General features: G+C 33.6%; 1 protein-coding gene across 1 annotated transcript in view; it reads left to right on the forward strand.

The window, feature by feature from the left end:
- EYS (eyes shut homolog) overlaps positions 1-22,107 on the forward strand; it is a 1,513,100-nt gene that overhangs the window by 966,436 nt on the left and 524,557 nt on the right. The window contains exon 26 of the mRNA XM_072832461.1: positions 11,024-11,174. Within this exon, the coding sequence (XP_072688562.1) occupies positions 11,024-11,174 (151 nt within the window). The remainder of the gene's footprint in view (positions 1-11,023; positions 11,175-22,107) is intronic.

A 22,107-nucleotide genomic window follows, 5' to 3' on the forward strand; every position in this document is an offset into this window, starting at 1 on the left:
TGGGTGAGCTAGATCTCTGCATTTTAACAGACTTCTATTGAATAGTACATTTTTCATAGTTCTTTGAACATTCTTTTTCTCAATTTAGTGTCATTTAAATAGTTTTTTGTTTTGCCTCAATAGTTTTCTGTTGATAATAATAACACTTTTATTAAATTACCTAGTCCATTGTTTTATTAATATTCTCTACCAGTATTTTTTATAATAAATTTATTTTTTATTGGTGTTCAATTTGCCAACATATAGAATAACACCCAGTACTCATCCCATCAAATGCCCCCCCTCAGTGCCCGTCACCCATTCACCCCCACCCCCTGCCCTCCTCCCCTATTCTCTACCAGTATTATCCTTAATTCATGCAATCTGTTCTTTGGTAAATGCATTTCTTTTATTCACGACTACATATAGTTTAAATCTAACTTTAGTCTAGAACACAAAAATTATTTTGTATATGATATATAAATAAGATTATGGGCTTATCCACTTTTTGACCCTGAGTTAAACAATAAATTCAGAGCAAAGCAACTAGAATACTGATTCTTTGAAGACAGGAGGACACAACTGCATGCAGAGCATAAAATGAGAAGTAAGGTAAAGCAAGAGAATTACAGGTTAAAAACCCTTCCAGAGAAAAGAGTGAGTTTAAGATAATCTAACCTGGAGTGAAAGAGAGAAACAGACTTCCAATTTAACAACATTCTGAACAAACAAAATATTATGGATTAACTATGTGCCCACAAAATCCCTATGTTGAAATCCTAACCCCGAGTACCTTAGAATGTGATTGTATCTGGAGATAGGGCCTTTATAGGAGGAATTATGGTTCAATCTAGTTATATGGGTGGGCCCTAATCAAATATAACCAATGTCTTATTAGAAGAGGAAGAGACACCAGAAATGTGTGTGCCAAGAGAAAAGGCCATAGATACAGGGAAAAAGCCAAGGTAAACCAAAGAGTGGGCTCTCAGGGTAAACCAAACATGCTAACACCTTGATCTTGGATTCCCAGCCCTTAGGTCTGTGAGGAAATAAATTCTTGTTGTTTGTTAAGCCCTCCAGTCAGTGGTATTTTGTTATGGCAGACCTAGGAAACTAAAGCATCAAACAAAAGTAATCAACCAAACAAAAAAGCATTTATTGGGTGTCTGACTTATTTTTTCAAACACTCAAGTTTTCTATCTGACGGTCAAAAGATGTGCGGATTGATACACATTTTTACCATTAAACTTGCAATGGAGTATCAAAAAAGTTAAACAGACTTGCCCATTTCTCTAATCCTGTTTTCCTGCCAACATTCCCACACACACAGATTGTGCTCCAGTACCCCCAGGTTTTCTTTCAATTTGCCCAAGTCCTCCTTGTGCCCTCAGGGGCTTTTGTTTATGATGTTGTCTCAGCCTGGCACATTCTTACCTTATTCTGCTGGTCTACTGATAGCTGCTTATTTTTCAGTTTCCATCTCAAATCTCCTGTGAGAATTTGTTCCCTGACATCTCAGTTTAAATCGACCCCCCAACTCTTTTAAGCATGTTGATGCTTACTTTATGTCATCCTCTCTCTTGAGATTTGAATTACAAAATATGGCACTAATGCTGTTTTGCCAATCTTGTATCCTAGTGTGGACTGTCTTGCCTGACACATAATAATATTGAAAAATACCTGTATGACAAATTAAGAGTAAATGTCTCCTAGATAAGTGATGAACCTGACAGTCAAAGGAATTCTTTCTGACTCCAAAGTCCGTGCTTTCCCTCTTTCTTCTTAAAAGTGTGTGTGTATACATATTTTGTATACATATATATCACATTTACATATTTATTTATATACTGAGCAATTTAGGAAAGGACCAGGGAACAGAAGTAATGTAGGTATTTCTAAAATGAAATTCAAATGAGGAAACTGCATATATGGTATCAGGTAGCTACGGTGCCTCATTTTCTCTTCCCCCCTCCCAAATAAAAGATACAGAAGAATAATATGGAATCCCCAGTGACATTTCTTAAGGCAAATAGGCTTTATGAATAATTGTGGAACTGCAACTAGATTAAACTGAAAATGCCCACCAATATGTTGAGCTTTGTGGAACTTAATTCTGTAACTAATCTGACTACAGACTTACTCTCTAAATTCTCATAATGAAATCGTTAGCACTCTTTGAAAGTGTGATGTGTTGACTAGCCCCATAAAAAATGTTAGGTATACACTTGCAGTGTAAGCCATACACGAGCTCTCAATGTCTCTGAAACTCCAAGGGCAAATTTTTAGATTTGGGAATGAAAGGAGGTTCTCTGAGGATGTTTTCATCATCCTATCACTTTATACATTTCCATCTGCTTTTTGATCCTACCCTTATTTCTCTGAGTAAATGGACTTCCTCTATCACTTCCACTTTTGATATTTTCTTGAACAGTTTTAAAGGCAGTCACAATGTAACCAAAGATTTTCTGAGGGATTGCCCATGGTAGAAATTAAGGTACCACTATATAAACTCTCTTTAAAACTAATAAATTATATTTCACAATTATTCTGCTGGCTTACTTTATCCTTTTAATATTTCAGAAAATAAAATTTTAAAGACACATTTTATGAGTATTCAGAAGTTATGAATATCATACTTAAAATATTTATATAATTTTACCAAACTAAGGTATAAATGTGTGCTAAATTAATCTAACTTATGAGGTTTTACTAGTGTTCTTTTTCTAAAGTAGATATTTCATCTTAAGGAATTATGCCTAACGTGGCTAATTGCTCATAATGATAAAGATAATAATTAGATATTTTGTTCCTGATTAAATTTAATCAGTGATCTTGTATCTAATAATCTAATGTCAATTATATTAGTATTGAGTATTGTTTTAGAGACCCTGAAATATAATTTAATTAGAGCCACTATAATTAATATAGGATATTAAGCATATCACTGTTTTTAATCTCAATTATAAATGCAAAAATATACTTAAAAATCCATTTATCTGGTGCAAAGATCAGAAATTTTAGCAGGGAACAGTCTTTCAAAAGAATCATGACATGATGTGGAAAAATCTTTGTTGCAGATAATAACATAAAGGTTAAAACAAATTTATCTTAAGGGTGCCTGGATGACTCAGTTGGTTAAGTGTGTGATCTTGGTTTTGGCTCAGACCATGATCTCAGTGCCATTAGATCAAGCCCTGTGTGGGGCTCCAATGTTCAGAGTAGAGTCTACTTGAGATTCTCTCACCCTTTCCCTCCACCCCCTCCCTGCTCACATACTCACTCTCTCAAATAAATAAATAAAATCTTAAAAAAAAATTTATTCACAATGTTCCAAAAGTATAAGGCCCAAAGAAAAATTGACTAGAATAATACTTAGCTTAGAACTAGCTAGGAAACAATTCAATTACGTGATATCTTCAATACTAAATTCAGAGCTTTTAGCTACTCTTTGCTCAGCTGCCCATAATTGTTAGAAAATCTGACTATGGCTCAATGAATGCCAACAATTACTTTGCCAGTAGAAAGTCCCATGGGCAGAGGGATAATCCAATCCTAACATGGAAACCAGGGCCAGTCTATGGTCACAGTGGAAGTGGAATTTAAGTACCTGGCAGCTTGTGGGCTTCCTGACCACAACAAGGCTACTTCTGTAAAACCACCTTAAGGGAATAGTTGATGTATTTCTAGGAATACAATTGATGCTATAAACTAAAATGCAAAATTGATTTTTCTAAGGCCAGTAGGCCAATGCCTTAGTTTTATTAAAAAAAATCAAAGATAGACAAATCATAACTCTGCCAATAGAGAGGTTATTTTTTCACTGGAGAAACAAAGCAGTCACATAATGAGAGAACACACTACATAATTGAATGCAAAAAAGAATGGCACACTGTTGGTGGTATTAGATGGTGAAGAGATCATTAAGACTGCAAATATTAATAACATATAGGTAATAAGTGAAACTTAAGTAAGCTCTTAGTTATGAGCAGCATTTAAATGGTTGGAAGAGAAACCTTGGCAGGTGGAACAATGAGGAGACTTATCTAAATAATAGAAAATTCCTGTTGTGGAGCTGTCAGAGATACAGATAAATAAGAGCCTAAATTGGAGGGGTGGGTGCTTGGATTCCAGATAAAGATTTTTAGAATTAATATTTTTGGCAATAATTTACTTTCCAAAGTTTTAAATTGAAGAATTTAACTTAATTTTTTCAAAGATGTTATGAGGAGTGGAAGCTGGGTGCAATTCCATGTCCCCTGTGGAAACTACCTGAATAAATATTACAGGAATCAAATCCCCCTTCATAAAAGAAATATCCTCTATTTATTTAATTCCCTCTTAAAAAATCAATTTTTGATGAAACAATAAATTTCTTTTAAGCTGATTCATATAAAATATCCCTAGATATCAAAGGTAATTTGATCTGATATATATAATTGTGTATTGGCATCAAGTATATGAATTAATATTTATCTTTATTTCTATTTATGTGAATAGACAGCTTAGGGATCTAAATTCTCCCTGAAAGTATAGTTATTTTGATTTTATAGTAATTTATTTTTATGTTTATGGCTGATTAAATAAACTGGTGTTTTCAATGTGAATATGATAGTCTGTTAATAAGGAGAATACACACATGTTCAGGTTCTGTGGTAAGTTTTAATCACTGCCAATTGAAAATGCTTTCTTAAATATATGATAGAAATTAGTAATTTCTAAACCATGACTTTTATAATGCTCAAGAATAATCAGATGATAGAGTTAATGTCCAACATAATGAAATTTTACTATTTGCTGCCTCTTTAATTGTTTATTTATAAGATTGACCTATTCCATGTATTCCCTCTAGTCTTTTCTAGGACATGTTGAAGCTTAGAAATTGTTGCTGTATGATGATAGGCATGCAAATAATAAAACAGTAGGTTACCCACATCTTTGTTTTCAGTATAGTTATTTGACATTTCCTGGCATCTACCCTGAATACCTAAACATAATGAATAGAAGTTATGGCACACTAAACATTTCTTTCAGGTTCTAAGTAATGGAGAGTTGTTAATGATTACTATTATGTGAATACAAATGACAAATAAGAGCAATCACTGTAAGTTGGGGATAAGAACAATTAAAGGTAGTTCAAACACCAGGAGTCTTGAAAAGACTTCTATATATATATTTATAATTATGCAAAAAAAATGTTCTACTCATTTGACCTTTAAAGTACCCTGTGTACTGATTTTAAAGAAAGCATTAAAATCCTTGATGGAAAAATTTTACACTGCATGGTGTGCTAGGCAAACTGTATCATCAGCAAATGCTAAACAATAATGTTGTAAGACTGTTTTCTTATGTTCAGTCAATTCCTGTTAGATTCAATCGGACACAATCAAAATAGCATTGCCTCCACTCTAATGAGCCTAAGGGGAAAGATATGACTGCTGTTAAAAAGTGTGTCTCTTGAATAAAATAACAATCCGGGTATATGAAATATTAGAATTGCATTTTCAGCAAGGAAAACATGATGGTCTACATTGTTATAATGGAGCCTAGCTAAGCTATATATAGCCTAGCTAAGCTGCCACATGTAATGGAGGTGTATTTATTTTCATCTTTCTTCAGCTTAGCTGCCAACTCTCTGGAATATATGTATTAGAAAAGATAATATGCCATCCTTGTATTCATTTACAGTGGGTAATTTATTTCAGAAGTGATAATAGCTTTGAAAACAAGAATAACCCAATGTAGAATTTTAAGTATGAAAGAAAAATTCCCATACTTATCCAAAGGTGAAAGCCTACAAATTAGTACATGGATAATAGTGTTGATGGTGAAGCAGTTTACCCTTTGTGACAATGAATAGAAATTGTACATCAATAATAAAAACCATAATAAATTTTAGAGAAAAGCCTCAAAGTGATATTTTTATAAATAATCTCCTATCATGATATATGAATCTTTCCCTAATACTTTGAGTTCTGTTTATTTATTCAGATCAGAAGTCATGGCAAGTTTATAGCCAAGAGTTGATAATCAGAGGCTAATCACCTAATCCATTACTGCTCATGCAGAGTACCTTTTTAAGGAACTAAACTCTATGAGCTAACACTAATTAAGAGAGGCATGTCTTGAGATTTTAACAAAAACTGTTATCAGCTCCAGCTCCGATTAAAGAATCAAATTCCATACTCAGTTAACAGTAATACTGCTTCACTGGTGTAGTTAAAAGATAATATAAAAGATCTTTCTATACATTGGGTCCAGTAATTATCTCCGTACTCTCAGTACTGTTCATACCAAAATCTGTATCAGTCAGGACACTACCAGAGAAACAGACCAAGTAGAAGACATATATTAAGAGATTTATTTCAAGGAATTGGCTTATGTGATTGTGAGGTTTGACTGGATAATACAAAGTCTGAGGGGCAGGCCTACAGACTGGAAACTTCTGGGTGGGACCTAGTGCTACACACCACAGGTGGAATTTCTTCTTCAAGGAAACTTCAATTGTGTTTTTTAAAGCCTTCCAATTGATTGGATGAAGTCCACTCACATTATGGAGGGTAATCCCCTTTACTGCATGTCAACTGCATGTAGATATTAACCATATCTATAAAATGCCTTCACACCAACACCTAGATTAGTGTTTGAATAATAGGAGACTATAGCCTAGCTAAGCTGCCACATAAAACTAACCATAACAGACAGTAAATTGAGAAAAATTTTTGAAGAAAATTTAGTAATATATACATATGGAGAAAGCTTATATACTGCAAGTTAAACTTACAGAATTTTTCCTAAGAAAACAAATTGATGTGTGTATTAAGACGTATGCAACAGCCATATATTGTAGTTTTACAGAAAAGGGTGAAAAAACTAAAAAAGATTTCCAAATACCCAATGGGTTGGACATTTTAGAACAAAGTACAAACATATGAACAATTACTATGCATTCACTAAAATTAATAGTTTGGAATAATATTAACAGACAAATGTTTTTATTATTAAATTGACAAAGAAGGCAAATTCTGGAAGTTTATATGTTACATTCTCAACTTTGGAGAACATTCTATCATAACATGAAAGTTTTAAATCGCAGGAACATTAATAATAGTTCCTTCTGGTAAATGCAAGTTATTGTGCTTTTCTATTTTTATAGTTTCAGCATTTTATGATATATTTTCTAATAAATATAATTAGAAAGAGTACAGTGCATGCTATCTTCAAAAGAAAAATGCTGTCATTCATTAAGCATCTATTTTAATTCAGATAATATCTTGTAAAACTACTCATTATTCAACACATACTATAGTATTTGCCACCTACAAGGCCCTGTTGGAGGTTTGAGGATACAGGAGGAACATAACAAAGGCCTCTCTCTCCTCATGCTGGTGACATTGTAGTGAATGAACTATAATCTCAGTAGAGAATAACATGTTCCACATGCTCAAAGTAGAGAAGCTTAAAGATCTGGCATTGAACTGAGCTTTCTTTCTCAACTACAGACACACAAAGGCTTTAAAACTCTACTTTTCATTTCTCTTCCAGCTTTCACCATCTCTCAAAATATCACATCTTTAATATCTATTATTCTTCCCTCTTCCTACCACAATCATCTTAATAACATGGAGATCAATTTTCCAGTATTTCTACCCTGCATTTGTGTCGTTTGTCCTGCACAACTTAGAACCATCATGTTTTAAATTAATATGTATTATATGTCATGTTTTCTCATTTTTATTCTGTAGTAAGATCCATAAGAATAAACACCACAGTTAAATATGAACTAAGTACAGATATTTAATGAAGAAAAAAAGAAAATATTCTCATTAGAATAAAATATTCTAATTTATAATATAAATACATAAATACATATGTATGTGTATTTTAGACACAAAATTTAATGGAGTAAATTTCGAACCTCTTAATAGCTTTATTCAGTGATTCATGAATACAAAGTATTCATTCTAGCAGATAGGAAGGAGCTCCAAAGACCTATGCAAGGCAAAGGATTTTATAGGTAGAAAGGAACAGAAATAAAGAAATTGTAGTAGGCAGAAAAAAAATAGATTGTTTATTCACTTTTCTTATAGGAGATGGCAGAGGATTATCAGGCAGATTACCTAGCTAATGCTAATCAGGCAATGGGTTGGTTGAAGGTCCCATTTCTGGGACCCCTGAAACTGTTCTTAAGTATTGGTTTGGTGACATGGGGGCTTAGCATAAATGAATCCATTTTGGATCCTTGTCTTTAAAAATTAGATGTTGGATAAATTATAATGAGTATATATTTATATATATATAAATTTATATATAAATATATAAAGTTTTATATATATTAAGCTATAAAGCTTTATAAATGAAAAGCTTTTTATAATATAAAGCTTATATATATACATATATATGTGTGTATACAATATATAATATATAATATATATATATAAAGCTTTTTTAAATTTTTTATTTATTTATGATAGTCACAGAGAGAGAGAGAGGCAGAGACATAGGCAGAGGGAGAAGCAGGCTCCATGCACCGAGAGCCCAACATGGGATGCACCGAGAGCCCAACATGGGATTCAATCCCAGGTCTCCAGGATCATGCCCTGGGCCAAAGACAGGCGCTAAACCGCTGCGCCACCCAGGGATCCCAAGCTTTTAAGTTACCTTTTCAGTTATTGTAATCAAGGGCCAAAGAAATATGTTTGATAGTTTATTGGATTTCATTTGCTTAATGAAATATGGGAAATAAGTTCATTAACAAAGTATTAGTGAATAATTATTATTGCTATTTTTAAATAACACAAAACAGTAAAAATTGTTTTTCCAAACATTAAAATTTAAAGATTGATTGGGATAAAAGTAGATGTGGTTTTTATTTTTATCATTTAATGAATAACTTCCTAGAAGCTGTATCCTCCCTAAGATATTTTTAACAACTTAATTGTAAGAAGTAATTAACCCAGAAAGCTTCTAGTTTGCTTCTAAATACAGAATCCAAGAATATCAAATGGGTTCTAAAAATGTTCAACACATTTTTCTCCCAAGTTCTTAATATATAAAACAGCATTGCCTTTTTAAAACTTGCAAAACTTTCTTTATCAAAGCATAATGTTATCTGTATGGCTATACCTGATCTTCGTTTTTATTAACTGTGTATCACAATATATAGATAGAAGGAGGATTCAAAAAAATCTCCAAAATTTTTTAAGAAAAAAAAAGTACATGCATCATAAACATGATTTATTCAATTGTTCCTATTCTTTATTCGCTCCATAAGTGCTTTAATGTGTGTATATTTGGGTGTGTGTATGTATTCACACATATAGAACAGACTTTCTGGGGTTATGAAAACATTACTAAAATCGAACATAGTGGGCTATGCAGCCTAAGTGAATAAATTTCAAGTATTAGAAGCAGAGAATATTCTTTGAATAAGCTTGACTGAGCTTTTATAATATTTTATAATATTTTATAATATAAAAATAACCAGAAAATCCCTGTACAATTCTGAATAATTCTTGAACCAAAGGAAAAAAATCACAATAGAAATTAGGAAGTATTTTGAATTACATGACAAGAAAGAACTTTTGTACACAGTAAATTTATTCTTAGGAAGAAGTTTACAATCTTGAGAGCATGTATTAAACACCCTTGAAACAAGAGAGTAAATTAAGTCCAAAGAAAGTAAAGAGAAGAAAATCATAAATATAAGAGCAGAAAATAATGGAGTAGAAAACAAACATGCAGTGGCAACCATCCACGATACCGAAAGTGTATTCTTTGAAATTTGCTACTTCCAACCAAGATTGATCTGCTAAACAAATAAGAAAAGGCATGAATAGCCTGTATCACAAGAAAGAGACATATCATTAGAGTCCCAACACCAATGATATTTTTATTGGGAATAATATTTGGCAGAAATATATTTTATGCCAATATTTTTTATAAATAAAAGTATTTTATGCCAATACTTTTGAAAATTCAGATCAAATGAAAATGTTTTAAGAAAAAATTTAATAAAATGGACATGATAATACATAGATAGCTGTATTTAAGAAATACATTACATCCATATTTAATACTTTCCTCAAAAAAAAATTCCAAGTCCAGATTACTGGACAAACATTCAAAAAACTGTGGACATAATTCACCACAATAAAGAGAAAAAAAGGAAAAAATGATATTTGATAATCTCAGTCAAAAAACTGAACAGAGGGATGCCTGAGTGGCCCAGTAGTTGAGCACCTGCCTTCAGCCCAAGGTGTGATCCTAGAGTCCTGGGATTGAGTCCCACATTGGGCTCCCTGCATGGAGCCTGTTTCTCTCTCTGCCTGTGTCTCTGCCTCTCTCCCTCTCTCTCTCTCTCTCTCTCTGTCTCTCATGAATAAATAAAATCTTTAAAAGAAAAACAGTTGAGTTTTAAAAAAAAAAGCTGAACAAAGTTAGAGGATTTATGCTACAAATATCTGGATTTAATAAAATGTATCAGTATTTCAGGCAGTGTAATATTGGTGCATTTTATTTTATTTTAAAATAAAAATTATTTTTATATTATAAAATATTATAAAAGCTCAATCAAGCTTATACAAATTCAGGGGTAGAAATAATGGACCAATAAAACAGAGTGCTTGGAAACATACACACACACAGACTCCTATAGGCAAAAAGATAACCATATTTAAACCTAATTTTTTACATGTTTCATTCACACAGAAAATTTAACAATGTAGATAACTGAAATAGAATGTTACACTCAAATGTCATTTTAGTCATGATGAGAATATCTCTTAATTACCAGGATATATTTATTTCATTAAGTGACGGCCACAATTTTTTTTCTGTCAAAATCTAACTTTGTATATATGTACTTAAAATATTAAGGGTTTCTAATTTAAAACAGATTAATCTACTTCTGGCTTTGTTGATTTTATGGTGAGATAATCTATTTACTTAAATATTTCTTCTTTTGTTAATATAAACTTAATTGGTCAGGCAAATGTTTATATAACATGCTAAAACTATAATTTTTTTTTTTCTTAAATGGTTGCAGGCAAGAATTTGATCCATGTAGAGCTGAACTGACTATTCTAGGGAGGACTGTAAAATCAAGTGAATCTATGAATCATGTATCTGGAAAACCCTTGCCAGAATCAGGATCTGTCTTTATTGGTGGATTTCCATATCTTCATGGTGCAATCCAGGTATTTCTGTTGATATTTTAAAATATATTTATTATGGGGGCACCTGGGTGGCTCAGATGGTTAAGTGTCAGACTCTTGATCTCAGCACGAGTCTTGACCTCAGGTTCATGAGTTCAAGTTCTGCATTGGGCTCCACACTGGATGTGGAGCCTACTTAAAAAATATAGGTAGAAAAAAAATATAGATAGATAGATAGATAGATAGATATAGAGATATAGGTAAGTAAATATACAAAATATGTATTTATAGTTAGGTAATATATATTTTATATATAAATAATATATAGACTCTGTGTGGTGTCTGTAGAGAGAGATAATAAAAATATAGAAAGATATAGAGATATAGTTAGGTAAATGTATAAAATATATATATTTAGGTAAATCTATATTATATGTAAATAATATATAGATTGTGTGTGTGTGTATATATATATATATATATATATATATATATGAGGTTTTTTTTAACTCAACTGGTTTTCTTTTAAAGATTTTATTTATTTATTTATTTATTCATGAGAGACAGAGAGAGAGAGAGAGAGAGAGGCAGACACAGGCAGAGAGAGAAACAGGCTCCATGCAGGGAGCCCAATTAGAACTCAATCCCAAGACTCTAGGATCACACCCTGGGCTGAAGGCAGGTGCTCAACTATTGAGCCACCCAGGCATCCCTCTGTTCAGTTTTTTTACTGAGATTATCAAATATCATACACACACACACACACACACACATACATATAATCATTTTATGAAAAAAGAAAAACTGGAAAACTGGAAAGTTTCCTGGTTAGTGGAGCTATATCTTCATGGTTTCAAAAAGAAATTTGAAGCAATTCTACTAACATATGTGACTCCATCTATCCTACCAAAGTATGCTAAAAGTTTACTGTTCTCATTACACAGAAGTGCTCTGTATCAGGCTGTTTTTCCATCATATGGCTATACATGTGCAGTATATTTCATGATAATATTAAGCATATAGGCCTTTGTTCACTCCTATGCTAGTGATTTCATTAAATTTATGAATGGGTTGGCTTAAGAACACACCACAAATCTGATTTCAGAAATGGAACTGTGACAACTGTTCCCAGACTCCACTTTATATGGCATTACTAAAATGTAAAAAGTTCTCCCCAGAGTTTTGTGCATATGCCAATGCACTCTCTAAATTTCCCATTTAGATAAGCTTATTGTCTTCATTATTAACCTATATTTTTGGATAAGAGCTTGCATGCTGACTTAAGTGCTATTGATTATTGGTTCCATTTTGTATTGTTACAAAGACTTACTTTAAAAATTTAAGGTTGCTTGTTAACTGTACCAATCGCTTATTACATTTAAGAATCTTTTCTCTTACTTTACCATTGTACTTTACATATTTGAACGTGCTATTTTATAATATTGGAAATCTAAATTTCTCTTATTTCAAAGCCCCACAAGTAATATAAATTAGGTATAAATCTCACAATATTATAAATGTTATGACTCTATTTTATGTAAATGTTATGACTCTATTTTATGTAAGCTAGAAAATTTCAAAACAATTATACATAAAGAACAAAAGTCACTTGCATAGTTGATGTGGCATATATGCCTTTAATAAAATAAGGGAATTCAGTCTGTAAGTATGCAGACATTATTTTAGATTTGCTTTTACTCCATTAAACTTTTGTGACTTTTTCTACAGTAATGTACTTCACTTGACTTTTTCCTAAACAACCTATAAGCTCTATAAAAGAGTAGAAAATGTCTGTTTTGTTTACCTTTTTATATCTCAATGCAAGGACAGTTTCTATCACGTAGTAGATGTTCGATAAACATCTGGTATATGTATGATTAATTAAAGAGTGGATGATAGGATTCTAAAAACTTACATAAATTAATCTTTAGTCATTTGTACTTGGGTTAATTTCTTATTTCACAGCTTTATGTATATTTACTAAGTAAAAGATGAGATTTCATATAGAATTTAATTTTTATGGGCATACATGAATTAAATGCAGGTTCTCAAAACTCAAGAAGCTAATACTCTATTGAGGAGTACAGAAATGTCTCTAGAAAGTTAAGTATTTAGTCTAATAGAAATAAGAAAATACAAGATAATAGAGAAAAATAGAAATTCCTGGGGGAATAAGGGAGTTTGTCATTAGGCAAAGATGTGAGGAGTGACCAGGTGTCTACCAGGTAAATAATATGTAGACTGTCATTCCAAGCAGATGGAACATCATACACATAGGCTTAGGTATCAGACAAACTTAGGAGAGGAGGAGTAGGAATAGAAATAACTCATTATTGTAGAGGCATAGAGTTTGGTATGAATTGATCAGGAGGAAACTTGATGTTGGAAAAGTGAGCAGGAGCCTGAGCATAATGGATCCTGTATAAAATGAGAAATATTGTTTATTTTAATAGTGGTGCCTATAAAAGCCATTTAAGAAGTTTGAGCAAGGAGTGATCTGATGTAGTTTTCACCCTGCTAGCAGCTGAAGTGTAGGATTGGAAGGGTCTAGATTACAGGTCAAGAATTGGTAAAGTTAGGTAATAGGAAAAATTAAACAAGAAATGGTATTGTAACAATAAGGGTGAGAGGATGATTATGAAAACTATTGAACTTGTAAATAATTACAGGAAAAAAAAACAGAAAAATCGGAATTTGTATGACCAGTATAGCTTATATAAATAGGGAATTTATAGTGTCTTACTTCAGATGGGGATCATAAGATTATTTATGAAGATGGCAAGTTCATTTTTGCATTTACATTGATTTCGGGCAAATATAATTTTCAAATATTTACCAGCTGGTTTGCCATGAACATTGTATCAGTACATGTCTGCTACATATCATCCTATCAATAGGACATTGTGATATACAGTAAGTTATTTGAAATTTGAGCCTTGAGTTCTTAAGTGATCCTGACTGTATGGCTATGGGAGTCTTTATACAGGTGATAATGAAAGCAACAATCACTGATTGGACTGATTTTGTAGGATGGGAGAAGACAGAGCTAATAGTCTGTCTAATTGGGGCTAATGGGGATCAGTAGCCAACGAGAGGGCTAAAGAAGAAGGGCCCCCAAAAGTGGTTAGAGAGTAGAGAAATTGGTACTGGCACAAGGGGGAAAAATACTTTCGCAAAAACCAAGGACTGAATTTCCAAAAGGAGTATACGTTCAACACCAAAGCTAAAAAGGTCAACCAGCAGTTTCAGGAGAACAATAAGAATAGAAAAATAAATTATTACTTTTTGAGGAAAAATAAATGGAATAGAAGAAGCAACAGATATTTGATTACTTTTTCTAGAAGCTTGTTAATAAAAAGAGAAAGGTGTAGGTATCTAGGGGAAGACAGAGGATTAAAGTAAAGTTGCAGAAATAGATAATAATAATTTACTATATTCCGAAGACTTCTTCTCCTAAAACCTTTTTAGAAAGGATTGGCATTAATTAAGGGAATGTCTCAGTAAAAATGTGGTATTCATTCTGTGATGCAGAAGAACTGGACATTTGTCACAATCAGATTTAGAGAAATATCAATGTGTAGACCAGTGAAGTTATCTGGAAATTAAAAGAACTGCCTACTAAGCAGTTTTCTTCTTCTTGTTAAATATGCTGTATTTGAAAGATTTTGTGTCAGTCCCTTATTGATTTTTTATTCTTTCCATATACTGTCAGTATGTCACAGTAATTGTGTATGTGTGTGTGTATGTGACATTCACTTATATTGCTATGTACAAAATGATTGATACAAGCAAAATAGAAAAAGTATCTATATGATAGTACTAAAAGAGAAATCATGATGAATCAGAAAACAGAAAAAAAAAAACTTTGTGAACCTGTTTCTGTGCAGTACAGCCCCTTTGAATATCTAAGTATCATGCAGCCTCTAACTATCTAATTATTGTGTTCTGATTAAGAGCTGCTGTTTAAGCACAGTGGGTTGTCAGTGCTCAGAAAATTAAAAACAACAGGTTTGCAGTATTAAACACTAAGAAATAGAACTATAGTTGAGTTCTCAAGCCAGTAAGTGCTAAGTTACACTTACTCTCTTTCCTGTAAGTTTCCAACGTCTTTTTTTACTGGCCAGATGCCTTCCACGTAATAAGAGTTCCTAATCCAATGTGTATATGTTGACAGGTTGTTTAATGCTTCCTTTAACAAAAACACACAGAGCTCAGTAGGGAGGAGAGAATCAAACAGTTAGGCACTTTCAATTTTGTCCCTGAAGTGTGAAAAATTCTGTGTCCCCTGAGGAGGACTATAAATGATAACTTCCAGAGTCCGAGAGTAAATGCCCCCTCTCTGGTGGTAGGAGAACACTTCCCTTGGTAGTGCTTTAATTGTTTTATACTTTTCAGTGCTTGCCCTCCTGCTTTCAGGCCTAAGTTGCATAAGGACACCAGGCCTTAATTCGTTAATAAATGCAGGCCAAGTTACAATGGTACCAGCTATTCTCTTTGCTAAATATAAAAGGAAATAAGATAATTTTATATATATAAGATAATTTTATATATGTAAAATTGTTAAGCCATTAGTGGATTTTTTTCTTTCTACAAAAAAATTGTTACATAAAAATGTTCTATGAAGATGCCAAGTTCTTCTTTTTCACATTCAGGTCATCACTAATATTAAAAAACAGAATTTATGATAGCATGTACTCTTATATAGAATAGGAATTTAAAAAAAAAGACTTTATTTGAGACAGAGAGGGAGATAGAGAGAGAGAGAGAGGCAGAGACACAGGCAGAGGGGGAAGCAGGCTCCATGCAGGGAGCCTGATGTGGGACTCAATCCCGGGTCTCCAGGATCTCACCCTGGGCTGAAAGCGGTGCTAAACCGCTGAGCCACCCGAGCTGCCCAGAATGGGAATTTTTAAAGACTAAGTGACTAACTTAATTCATTTGGGCTGCCACAACAGAAGTACCTTAGAATGAGTGACTTAAACAACAAACATTTATTTTTCAAAGTTATGAAGACAGAGGTCAAAAGATCATGGTGCTGATAGATTGTAGTCTGATGAGGGCTCCTTTCCTGGTTCATAGACAGCTGTCTTATGCTACGTCCTCACATTGGCAGAAGGATTGAGAGAGTTCTCCAGGATCTCTTTTATAAGGGCACTAATTCCATTCATGAGGGCTCTACCCTTAGGACCTAGTCACCTCCCAAAGGCCCTACTTCCTAATACCAACATATTGGGGATTAGGATTTTAACATGAATTTTAGGGGGACACAAACTTTTAGTTCATAAGAGTGATTGATTCAAGAATCCAAATACTCATTTAAATTTTTAACTTAATTTTTAATTTCAACATAATAGAGGAATTCAATAATTATTAAAATTTTAAGTGAATCCCTTTGGAAAACAAGAACACTTTGTTAAGACAAGTATTATCTATTTTATATATTTTTAAAACATTGATTTACATATTCAATAATTAATCTGCTATAAACCCATTCACTTTTACAAAGAAACCAGTCAATCATCAGCCATAAAAATCTTTTAGTCAAAAAAGTTACTGTTAAATTAATGATCTAAAACATAATGACAGAGTCCTCCTTTGGAAGTTGTGATTGATTCCTGAAGAATAAAGGGAAAAAAATCACCTCAGTCATCTATATTTCCCTTTATGTCAGAATATTTTGGTAGCTTATATTGCTCATCACCGTTCAGTATACATTTAAGGAGGAAATGACCCTCAGTAAATTGTTTATGATAGACTGTTAGAGGACACTTGTTAGCCTTTTTGAGCTCTTCCAAGATACTTGTTATATAAATACAAGGTAATCAATCAAAAATAAATGGAAACACACAATTGAAAGTAATTTTCAAAAGATGACCACATTCAACCCTCTGGAATTATGTAAATGGTGAAAAACAAAGCAAAACAAAACAGTTAATTTCCACCTTACTTTCTGTTTATTTGATATTAAAAAGAAAAATCATGGGGCAGCCTGGGTGGCTACGCGGTTTAGCGCCACCTTCAGCCCAGGGCATGACCCTGGAGAACGGGGATCCAGTCCTATATCAGGCTCCCTGCCTGGAGCCTGCTTCTCCCTCTGCCTGTGCCTCTGTCTCTCTCTGTGTCTCTCATGAATAAATAAATAAAAATCTTTAAAAAAGAAAAATCACTCTTTATTAATCAAAAGTCTTTTAAATAATTATTTATATAACCTCTATCTCTGATAAGCATAAGCAACGTAATAGAGACATCAGAGTATCATTGCAGCATTTCAAAATCCATAACTTCTTCTAGAGGCTATATGCTAAGTCATTCATTTATTCACTTGGCCAGTCTGTAGGACACCATTTAGGCCTTTAATTATCTATTTCACCATCAATGGCATTTGGCTACAAATCAACAAAATATCAGGTGAAGATCAACCCAAAGGGAATTATTTCTCATTTCTTGCAAATATAAGTATAACTTTTAATTTATTTCCATGCAATGGCTTGCCTTTCTTAAACAGTAATTCCCTGTGGACTCCACACTCAGTTGTACAACAAAAACTGGCTCCTACTCAACATGAAGACAGATTCCCCTCCCACAGTTCCACCTTTCTCTACCAACTGCTCTTCCATTTTTTGCTCCGACCCATACCTTTATCACTTTTGCCTCTATTTCTTGATATCCTTGAAAAATTCTGCCAGGAGTTTGGGAGGGCCTACTTCTGAGTATCTCTCTACTCCAGATCCTTTCTTAATTAATCTGTATGTTTCCAACATTGTAAGGATCTCTCTTGAATTCCTCCATTTATGTTTGCGTCTAGTTCTGAAAAGTTCTCCATACATTTAATCATAGTTCCCTTTATTCAAGAACACTGGCTTATATTTACACTGTATCTGCCTCACCCTAATTACTTAATCTCATCAGAAAATGTAGAAAAAATACATGCAGGTCTATACACATAAATCTATGAAGTAAGTAGTCAGAAGGAGATATCAAGCATGAGTCTAAGGCTTCTGACAGCTTAAGCAAGAACATGGGGGTCCCATTACTAAGATAAGGAAAACTGGGGAGTACAGATTTGCAGGGAAATGAGGAGATGATTAGTTTGGGCACTTCAAATTTGAGATATCTGTGAGGTTTGCACAGGAGTTACTGAGGTAACTTATATTTGTGTTCATGACTCTGAGAATTCTCAGCATGTAGTATTTAAATATATGTGACCAGATGAGATAACCTCAGGGGAGAGCGAGGAGAAAGAGAAGAGAAGAACCAGAACACAGTCCTGGAGAAAACTGAGAAGGTAATTTAAGTATCTGAATGCAGAGTAGACAGAGAAGTTAAGAGCACAATCAGGAAAATGTGCTGTTATTATAGCAGGCAGAAGAAAAACAAGTTTCATGAAAAAGGAGGTGTTCAACCCTGCTAAATGGGTCTATAAAGAATAAGGGCTGAAAAGCATCTCCTAGTTTTTCTGACATGGAGATCATTGATAAACATAAGAAGAATGACTATCTCTCTTTAAGTTCATGATGGTGAATGAAAGGATATTGGCAGCATTCTGTTAAGAACCAGTGTTTTCTCTTGGCAAAAGAGGGGGGAATCTAACTGGACATTTGCTTCCTGTTCTAACAAGCATTGAAATTGCAACTGCAGGGAGAGAGTTTAGTATGTTTTTAATCTGCATTGTAAATCCTTTTAGTATCACATATAAAGTGGAAGATGTTTGTATCCTAAACAACAAAATTCTCTAGTTTAGGAATGCACACTAATGAAATTCTTATACTTAAATACAAGGAAACATATTGCCTTGTGTAACTAGAATCATTCAATATTTGTCTTTCCATGCCTGGCTTCCTTCACTTAGCATAATGTCCCCTGGTCCATCCATGTTGTCACTTATTACAGAGTTTCCTTTTTTTTAAAGGCCGAAAGGCAAACTCCTTTTTTTAAGGTTGAATTCCTTGTATTTTTAAAGAATAGTATTCTGTTTTATGTACATACACATTTTCTTTATCTGTTGGTTTGTCAACAGACATTTAGATTATTTCTACATCTTTGTTATTGTGAATAGTGCTGCTATTAATATAGGAGTGTTAATATCTTTTCAAGATCTTGATTTCAGTTCTTTTGAATAAATACCCAGAAGTGAGATTGCAGGATCATATGGTAGTTCCATTTTTAATTTTTTAGGGAAAAATAACTACTCCATACTCCATGCTACTTTCCATACTAGATGCACCATTTTGCATTCCTATCAGCAATGGACAAGGGTTGTGATTTCTCCACATCCTCACCAACATTTGTTGTGTGTATACATGCACACACACACACATATATATATACACATACATACATACATATAGGGGTAAGTATGTGCATATATGTGTGTGTGTGTGTGTGTGTGTATATATATATATATATATATATATATATAATAAATTATATATAATTTCTCTGGCTAAAACTCCATACTCTGGTGAATAGAAGTAGCAAGAATAGGCATCCTTGTCTTATTCCAGATCTTAAATTAATATCTTTCAGTTTTAAACTATTGAGTATGATGTAAGCTCTGGGCTTGTCAAGTATGACACTTATTATGTTGAAGTAATTTCCTTCTATTCCTAGGTTTTTTTTTAAATGTTTTATTGTGAAAGGGCATTGAATTTTGTTAAATCCTTTTCCTACATCTATTGAAATAATTGTATGATTTTTATCTTTTATTCTGTTAAGGTGATGTATCACATTAATTGATTTTTGTGTGTTGAACCATTCTTATATCCTGCAAATAAATCACACTTGTATTCTGATGAGTTTTGCATTTATCTTCATCAGGGATGTTGCAGGTTTGTCTGAAAATATGCTTATCTCCTCTTCATTTTTAAAAGAGAGTTTTGCTGAATATGGTATTCTTGACTGACAGGTTTTTTTTCCCTTGTCATCCTACTTCCTTTATAGCCTGCAAAATTTATAATGATAAATCTGCTTATATAGTGTTGAGAGTACCATTGCATATGACAAGTCATTCTCTTGGTGCTTTCAAAACTGTCTTTGACTTAGCAGTTTGATTACAGTGTGTCTCAGTGTGGATTTCTTTGGGCTTTTCAGATCTGGATGTCTATTTCCTTCTCCAGATTTAGGAAGATTTAGCCATTATTTTGTATAAGCTTTCTGGGCCTTTCTCTTTCTCTCTCTCTCATCTTTCCAGAACTTCTACAATTCATATATTGTTAACTCATCCAGTTGAGATGCTGGATGTCCACAGCAACTCTTTCCTTTATCAGGAAAGCTATAAGGCTTCCTATAATTTCCTTAACCTTCTTGACTCTTTTTATTTTTAAAAAAGATTTACTTTAGAGAGCGAGAGTACATACGTCACAGAGTTGGGAGGATGTGGTTTGGTGCAGAGGGAGAAGGAGAGAGAGAGAATCCCAGTCAGACTCCAAGCTGAGTGTGGAGCCAGTCATGGAGCTCAATCTCATGACCCTGAGATCATGACCTGAGCTAAAATGAAGAGTCAGACGCTTAACCAACTGAAACCACCCATGTGCCCTATTCTTTTTTCTATTTTCCCCTCTGACTGAATGATTTCTCACTGTGTTTCAGTTCACTGATCCTTTCTTCTAATTGTTCTAGTCTTCTGTTGAATACTTTCAGTTAATTCTTTAGTGTAGTTATTATGTTCTTCAGTTCCATTATTTCTATTTAATATTTTTAAATATATTATCTCTGTTGAAATTACCATATTATTCATTCAGTGTTCTCTAAACATTGGTGAGAGTTAATTTTGACTCTCTGTCAGGTAATTCATATAACTCTATTTCATTAGGGTCAGTTTCTGGAATTTTATCTTGCTCCTTTTTTTGGAACATCTTTGCTTGGTTCTTCATTCTTTTGACTCTCTGTGTTGATGTCTCACATTGAAGACACCAGGTACCTCCAGTCTTTACAGACCTTGCCTTGTACAGCAGAAGACTCCTACCAATCAGCCTGGCCAGAGATTCTGGAGACCTCTACCAACTCTTTCCCTTCCCAGAGAAAAGCAAGCAGCTATAGTTTTGTCTGCTTGCCCTGTGCTGAGTCAGTGGGGGAACTATGGCATCTACTAGTCCAAGTCACTATTTCCATTCTCCCTTGGGCATTTGGGCTATCCTGGATCTCTCAGAGATTCAAGAAAATGCTAGTCCCTTAGGCAGTCTCAGACAAGTTGAGATGCTGGATGCCCATAGCAACTCTTTCCTTTATCAGGAGAAAATTGAGAAAAAGGATTTTTTGTTTATTTGTTTGTTATTGTTATTGTTTAATCTGCTCATTCTGTACTGAGCAAGGGGAAGGATTAATGGCATCTACCAGCCCAAATTGTCATTTCCATTCTACCTGTAGTTGTTAGACTTTGCTAGTCCCATCAAAGCTCCAAGACTGACAAGACAAAAGCCAAACCTCTGGGGTACACCTTTAGAAAATGTGGAATATTGGACATGCAAACCAATCCTTTCTCTCTTCTGGGTGAAACCAGGAGCTAGGGGTCTCTTCCTGATTATATACACTATGCTAAAGGCAGTGTCTATCTGAGAGTGTCCAGAATCTTCCTTCTGGCTTCAGTGAGTCTGGTTTTACCATTTCCCAGAGTAAGGGAGCTTTCAATCAGTTTCTGATTTTTCATAAAGGGAATTAATATATAAATTGTTTCTCAATCAGTGTGTTTGTGGGAGGAAGGAGACTTCAGGGCTTCCTACTCTGACATTTTGCTGACATCACTCCTCTGATTTTGTGTTTCCATAAAATGCATAAAGTAGTAATGTTTTATTAAAATTGTTTTTAAGTTAATATTGAAGAGTTCTGAAATTTTTATTGAAAAATGTATGATATTGGGCGACTGGGTGGCTCAGCGGTTGAGCGTCTGCCTTCAGCTCAGGGCAGGATCCTGTGGTGCCAGGATCGAGTCCCACTTCGGGCTCCCTGCATGGAGTCTGCTTCTCCGTCTGCCTCTCTC

The sequence above is a fragment of the Canis lupus genome, chromosome 7, assembly GCF_048164855.1.
Source record: "Canis lupus baileyi chromosome 7, mCanLup2.hap1, whole genome shotgun sequence".
In the NCBI taxonomy this organism is placed as follows: domain Eukaryota; kingdom Metazoa; phylum Chordata; class Mammalia; order Carnivora; family Canidae; genus Canis; species Canis lupus.